At 56.5% G+C, this 7,144-nt stretch overlaps 1 protein-coding gene across 1 annotated transcript in view; it reads right to left on the minus strand.

Annotated features, from left to right (window-relative positions):
• Nucleotides 1-462: 462 nt before the first annotated feature.
• The window catches only part of MMP24 (matrix metallopeptidase 24), a 21,983-nt gene continuing 15,301 nt past the window's right edge, over nucleotides 463-7,144 (minus strand). Inside the window, exons 5-8 of the mRNA XM_025876269.2 lie at nucleotides 6,641-6,855; nucleotides 4,446-4,584; nucleotides 2,739-3,005; nucleotides 463-811 (exon numbers count right to left, since the gene is read on the minus strand). Of these exons, the coding sequence (XP_025732054.2) occupies nucleotides 474-811; nucleotides 2,739-3,005; nucleotides 4,446-4,584; nucleotides 6,641-6,855 (959 nt within the window). The 3' untranslated portion in view covers nucleotides 463-473. The remainder of the gene's footprint in view (nucleotides 812-2,738; nucleotides 3,006-4,445; nucleotides 4,585-6,640; nucleotides 6,856-7,144) is intronic.

Below are 7,144 nucleotides of genomic sequence, written 5' to 3' on the forward strand. Positions count from 1 at the left end.
TAGGGGCGGGGGGACATCTGACCAGCAGGTGTTGGCAAAGGGGGACCAGGATTGGTGGCATCTCCCAGATGGGGCTGAGAGTGCTAGTGCTGGCTTCCACAGAAGGTGCTGGGTCCAGCCAGGAACGGAGCTGTGGTGCCTCATTGATACCACAGGATTCAGTGACCACAGGACCTCCTCCTGGCATGGTCCCTGCCTCCTGATGGGGCCTGACCTATCCCCTTGGGTAGGGAGCAGTTTACCCAGGACAGAAGGCTGGCAGCTGGGGTGCCAGACACCCACCCTGGGGCACAGCCACCATCACTCCCTGCCCCACGCTCAGCCTAGGCCAATGTACCTACCACTTCAGCTGCATGACCACCGGCCTAGGGCCCTGCTGGCCCCAGTAGGCAGTGGCCAGAGTGGCCCCTCAGACCCTGATGAGGAAGGGCCTGGCTGGCCAGACCGAGTGGACGGAAAGGGCTCTGGGCTGTTCACACCCACTCCTGGACTGGCCGCTTATAGTAGGTGACAGGCTGAGGGCCTGCCTTGTTCTTGAACTGGAAGATGGTGTAGACCAGCACCAGGATGCAGAGGGACAGGATGCAGGGGATGACCACAGCCACGGCGTTCACAGAGCCTGGCACATCGTTGATAGTCACCATGATGTCCACATCGTCCTGGGGCAGCCGCCGCTCTTTCCGCCGCTCCACGTCCTTCTGGTTGCAGCCCATCCAATCACGCAGGATGTTGCGTGGGTAGCCTGGCTCTACACTTAGTTTCTGGTTGTCAAACTTCCAGTAGTCCCGGCCCTTGTAGAAGTAGGTGTAATCTGCAGAAACATGGCCCAGCATCACCACTCCCAGACACCTGCTCTGACCCCTTGTGAGAGGGCAGCATGGAGGAAGGGCACCTCTCCCACCCTGGAGTCCAAGAGGAGCTCTGAAGGAGGGGTGGGCATATGAGGGGGTGGGAGCGGTGCGTTGGAAGGCTTTGAGGTGGGGGGAGGGCAGTGCTTGGCACACTGCGCACAGTGTGGCAGGGTCACGGAATATGGTCTGCACAGTGGCAGAGAGGTGCTCCCAGGACCTGGAGCAGCCTAGCCTGTCAGCTCAAAGGTGCTGGGAAGCTACTGAGGGGCTTGAAGTAGACAAGTCCCAATTTGTGCCTCCCTGCCTTAGCTTGGGGTCACAGCTCCATCACACTTGCCTTTGCCATCCCCCCACCATGGGTGCGATCACCTCCCCTACTCTGGCTTGGACAGCACCGCCTTCATAGCTCTAGAGCCTCAGTCAAGCTCCTGCTTGAGGCAAGGGAGGCAGGGAGCAAGATTTCTCCTTTTGTTGACAGCGGACATCAGCTTGTCACAGCTATCATGGATTTTCTTCAGCTTGTCACACATGACAACACAGATGCAGGGTCTCTGGGACCCTGCTGGGGAAGGGCCTGGAAAGAAAGGAGGTGGAGGGGCTGGGCAGCCACAGCGGACTCCCGGGCTCCCGGCAACAGCCTTCACGGTAGAGACAGCAAAGCAGCTCACTCAGACCCTCCTATTGACCAGCCCCCCACCCTGGGACTTTCATTGGCCAAAGTCCTTGATGTCACCTGTCTCTGAGCCTCCCAGAAAGCGAGACCACATGTGTAAAGCATCAGGTACACAGGAAAGCTACCAAGTAGCGGCTCTGCCCCTGAGACTTTTGGATTTCATACCAGTGACATGGAGAGCCCTTCACGAAGATGCTCTCTGATGCGCCCTCCTCCACTCCCCACCCCCAGCTCTCCCACTACATTCCCTTCCTTTAGAGCATTTGCTGCCACCTTAGCTGTTTTCTGCCTCTAGACTGGGAGCCAGGGATGCAATGCAAGGCTTGTTCTCTGCTCCTTCCCCAGCTCTCCCACAAAGGCTGGCTAGTAATTATTGTGGAGTGACCCAACGACTCCTGTCATTCTACATAACAAAACACACCAACAAGATGTTGATAATGGCAATGACGATAGCCCCTAGAACACATGTGGCAGGACCATGTACTAGGTGTTTGTCTAAGTGCTCTACTTAATTTATCTCATTTAATTCTTAACAATTGCCAATGAGGTAGGTACCATTATTATCCCCATTTGATAGATGAGGATGCTGGGAAAACTGAGGTGGTTTGCCCAAACTCCTAGTAGGTGGTGGAGGTGGGCCATGAAGCCAGCCAGGCTCCAGAGTCTGTGCTTGTGACCAGATCAGGGGAAATGTATTTAGCAAACATTCATGGACTCCCACTCCGCACCTGGCAACACCCAGCCCCTCCTCTTGAGAAGCTCCTAGTCTGGTGGGAAGCTCCCCGCCTGGCCTCCAGGAGGAGCTTTGGAAATGTCTCATAAATAAAAAAGGCTTCTCTTTCCATCTGTCTGCCCTCAAGCCTTATACACAAGCACTTTTGAAAGCACCCATATCCATCATTGCTTTTCAGGTTTGATAACTCAAGGAACCCCTAGAGTACATCTGAGGACCACTATTTGAGAAATGCTGTCCGAAGGGATGAAGTCAGTCTGTGGAAACATCTCTCAAATGTGAGTCATCCCTGCAGATGAGAAGTGTGGCTTGGTAGCTGGGAAGAGAATGAATCGACTGTGTGAACCTGGGTAGATATGAGGCCGTTGTCCTTACCATCAGGCACTTTTCTCAAATCTGGGTACCCTGAGAGTATGCCCATGGGCCCTGTTGAGACCCACATAAAATCAGCCACCCCCTACACAGCCAGGCTCTTACGTACATCCTTCCTTGCTGATGAAGGCCCCCTGGGGAGCCTGTGGGATGCCCTTCCACACAGTGATGGGCTTGGGGTAGCCAGGGTCCGTGGCCCGCCGCTCCTCACTGTAGCGCCAGTACCGTTCACCTTTGAAAAAGTAGGTCTTGCCCACGGGTTCCCAGCGCAGAGCCGTATCAATGCCTTCTCGGGGCAGACAGCTCCCCAGCTCCCCTAGGCTGTGGGGGTACCCAGGCTCCACCGTCACCTCCTTAAACACCCAGTACTTGTCACCTGTAGCCAAGAGAAGCCCAGGATCAGCCTTCCCCAGTCACACGGTGCCAGAGGTGGTGGCTAGTGCCACGGGTCCCATCTTCTAGGACTGAAGTCATTCATAGAGCCACAGTGTCAGGGGGAAACAACCGAGGCCTGCTTGAGGGCCTCTGTGGGAGACTGAGGCCCCTTGGCCCCGGCAGAGCATGGGGGCCAGAAGCCAGTCACTACAGATCCTGGGCAGCTGGCCCCATGCTGCCCAGCCTCCGTGCCTCACCACGCTGTTGCTCCTCTCCTCTGGGGTGTCCTCAGTCACTCCTGTGGCTTCACACTATTAGGACTCCTTCACCTTCCACCAGTGACACCCAACTCTGCGGGCTCACAGCCACTACCATGGGACCTGAGCCCCAGACCCAGGAACCCTGATCCCGGCCTCTGGGCATTTCCACATCTGCTTCCCAGAGTTCCTCATCACCGCCTTAGGGGGCTCCCTCCCTGTCACCTTTCTGCCTCCCACTTCCCCAACTAGAAGCCCTAGCGTCACCTTTGACTCTCCCTTTCTTCCTCCTCTCTGGGTTCAGCCTCTTATGAAGCCTTTTGCATCTTTTAGCTGTCCCCCTCTGGCCTCACTGGCCCTCCCCGGTGTGGGCCTCACTGATTCGCTCACCCCCCACCCCCGCCTCCGGCAACTGACTCACAAATAGCCTCCCCACCTCTGCCAGTCCAATAGGACTGCCGCCTGCCCTCTGGCTCTCCGCTGCTCATAAGCGTCCAGTGAGCTCCCAGCATTGCCCTAGCGGGTCAAGACCACATTCTAGCCTGGCAACCAAGGCTCCGCAGGACGCTCCTCCACTCTCCTCTCCAGGCCACTGTTCACTGCTCTCCGACGTGGGCCTCCATGGCCGGTCAGTGAGTCTTCTAAGCTCTTCCAGTGTACCCGAGCTGTCCCTTCCCCTTGGACTGCTGTCCTCACTTCTCACTAACTGTATCTTACCCTTCTGGGCTGGGCCCACCTCAGGATAATGGAAGTGAAAGAACCTAGCACTGGGGCGGGGGGGGGCATACCACACATGCCAGCTCCCCCCTGCCCCCTTCCCTGACCTCTCCAGCCTGTGTGACCTCCCCACCAACTCCTACAGACCTGCTGGGCTGGCCTCCCATGGAGCACTGCATGGTCTTCAGGTACCTGGACCATCCATTGTGGCTGAACCTTATTCTCCTGCCAACCTGGGCACACACAGACCCTCAGCAATCACTTCGTGACTTGATTCCCCCAGACTGTGCTTTGCCCACCTGCAGGGATCTGTTTTGTCAGAAGACAGTGTCTCTGTTAGGGCCAGAGGGGCCCTTGGAGGGCATCTGCTTCTCACCCCACCTCTTCCAGTGTACAGTGTACAGGGGAAAGGGGGTCCCAAGAAGGTCAGGGAACTGTCCCAGGTCTCTCAGCACAGGCTGTATTACCTTTGAAGAAGACAAATCTTCCATCGGCCCTTTCGTAGGCTGCATCTATGCGGGCGGGCAGGCCCTTCCAGAATTGCTCGATCTGCATCGGGTAGCCCTCTTGCACCCGGTTATTGCGCAGGCGCCAGAACCAGCGATCCTGGGGGTCAAGGAGGGGCGGGGAGAAAAAGGCATGGCAGGCCCTGCCTCAACCTAGTGATCTCACCCCTGGGGCTCAAGCCCCAATAACCCAAAAGCTTCCCCTGGGCCCGGCCTTGCAACCCTCCGTGATGTCTGTCCATCTACTGCTTCTAGCTTCCAGTACCCTGTGAGGAAGACAGGATGCCCATGAATTCTCTTCATAATAAGCCTTCTGATGGCTCTTGCTGTCCAAGGGGCCATGAGACTGACAGCAGCAGGCCTGGTGCAGGGATGAGGTGCAGAGGAGCTGGGAGGGGTGATGCCCAGGCCTGGAGTGGCCACATGAGGGCAGCAGAGAGTCACTGACATCCCCGGGGGCTCCTCAAGCTGGCCACTGAGCCTGGGCAGAGTGTCCCCCTCACTGGCTGGCTCCACCCAGCAGGGCAAAGACCCTGGGAAGCAAGCTGTGGGAATCCCTCAAGACCTGGGTGCGAATTCAGATTCCTGCATTCAGAGTGGCATGACCGTGAGCACAGTGCAAGTGCCTCACCTACAAATGGGGGTAATAATGGGGATTGGATGGGAGATTATGGGCAAAGTGCCTAGAACAGCAGGGAGCACATAGTTGATGTTGAATAAATGGCAGCTCAGTAGGCCAAGAGTCTAATCAAAGCCCTCTTCAAACTAGTGTCTTGTGCCTGTGCAGGGCCTGTAGCCGGTAGGCAGTCTGGGCAAGGCCTACAACCTACCAGGTCCTCAGTTTTCTCATGTGTAAATGGGGATGATAAAACACAGACTTGACTAGTTGCTGTGGGGGGGTTAGCATGCAGAAGAATGAATGTGATGTGCAAAAGATGGCACAAAAACTAGAAAAAAAAATTTTTAAGGTGTTTTACAAAGTACTTTCACATTGAGTTTTTTAAACCTGAGTTTGACTTTCACAAGTCTGTTAAGTAGATTTGAGATACACCGAGTCTTAAGGAAGGCCAAATGACTTTCCTAGAGCTACTCTCTGAGAGGCAGGATTGGCATTGACCCATGGCGCCTGATTCTTGCTCAGTACTCAGAGCTTGCTGGGAGAACTCCCTGAGAGGAGTGGGGCAGCCCCCTACAACCACCCAGTGTGACGGAGACACATTGGCCAGATGCCCTTCAGTGGATGGCTTGTTGCCCTGGTGGCCCGGGGTGTGGTCAGCAGGCTGTTTTCAACTGTTAGCCTCCCTGGGGATGGCCTCAGCTTCAGAGAGCTCCTCAAGGTCATACCCCTTCTCATCCAATGACTGAATGAAGCAGGGGGGACCGAGTCCCAGCCGTTTGGGTCCCAATGTGGGATGACCCTGATGGGCCATTCTAGCTCCAGAACTCCCTGTGGGGGTGGCCAACTCTGCAATGGGCCTAGTCGCTGCTTATCTCCTTCTGCCAGTCTTGCTTCCTTCCCTCCTTCCCACACATGTTGATCCCAGAGGTACTTCCTAATCGAAATCCTGCATTCCGAACACTGTCTCAGAGTTTGTAGCACATCCACCAAACAGGCTGCCACCAGGTCAGCCCATGGCTAAAGCAACAGGAACAGGACAAGTGACAAGATGTAGCCTGGCCAGCTTTCTATCAGACACCCTTGGTACCGGCCTCTCAACCCTGGTGGGATCTGGAGACAAACTCAGCCACCACCGTGCCAGCCCCTACTCCAAGCTGCTATCTTCACGGCCATGCACTCATTTGATCTTCATACACCCTTCATTAGGGGGATGACTCCCAGCTTTCAGACAGAGAAACTGAGGTCCAGAGAAGGGAGGTGACTTGCTCGAAGTCACTAACCAGAAGCAGGTCTCCAGCACTTTCCCCCAGCATTCAACCCCTGGGAAGGTGTAGGATCACCAGTCCCCCGGCCTCCCTCTTGGAAACAAGTCAAATCACCCGGCAGCACCAGAAAGGGACCCCATGTCCTGGCCCCCGGGCCAGCTGGTGTCCAGGCCCAAAGCGGGCCTAATCCCAGGGCAGCAGCCTTCTCCTGCTCCACAGAGGGGGAATGAGTGCCGGGGACCATCTGGGTGTTGCCAGTGGACTGGCCCTACCTTAAACACAAACATCTCGCCTCGGAAGAGCGCCACCGTGTTGAAGTTGCCATCACAGATGTTGGGTTTGGCACCCGGTGTGGATGGCCGGTCCCCTAGGGGCGGCCTGGGGGGCCTGGGCTGGCGCTCATGCTTCCTCTCACTCGGTGAGTGGATCCTGCGGATGGGGAGTGTGGGGAGTGGTCTTGTGGGCTCCAGGGGCTCGGCTGGAGGTCCTGGAGAGAGGGGCTGCATTTAGACAGGGCCTCCCAGGGCCCGTGCCTCATCACCACCCAGGCAGCTCTGGGGTCTGCCACCCTCCAGCCCCCTGTTTCTTCTTCCATTTTTTGCTCTCCCCCCGTCTTTAAGAAAATGGATGAGAAGAGCCATTAAATGGGACTCTTATCCTTCCACCCGCAAATCTGGTGTCTCCTCTTCTAAGGGAGAGCGCGTCCTTCCTTAGGCTCGGTGTCCCATACCATCGCCCTCTGCCCCCTCTTCTAAGGGAGAGCGCGTCCTTCCTTA

The sequence above is a fragment of the Callorhinus ursinus genome, unplaced genomic scaffold, assembly GCF_003265705.2.
Source record: "Callorhinus ursinus isolate GAN/ISIS: 27379988/994484 unplaced genomic scaffold, GSC_fseal_2.0 scaffold38, whole genome shotgun sequence".
NCBI classification, from domain to species: domain Eukaryota; kingdom Metazoa; phylum Chordata; class Mammalia; order Carnivora; family Otariidae; genus Callorhinus; species Callorhinus ursinus.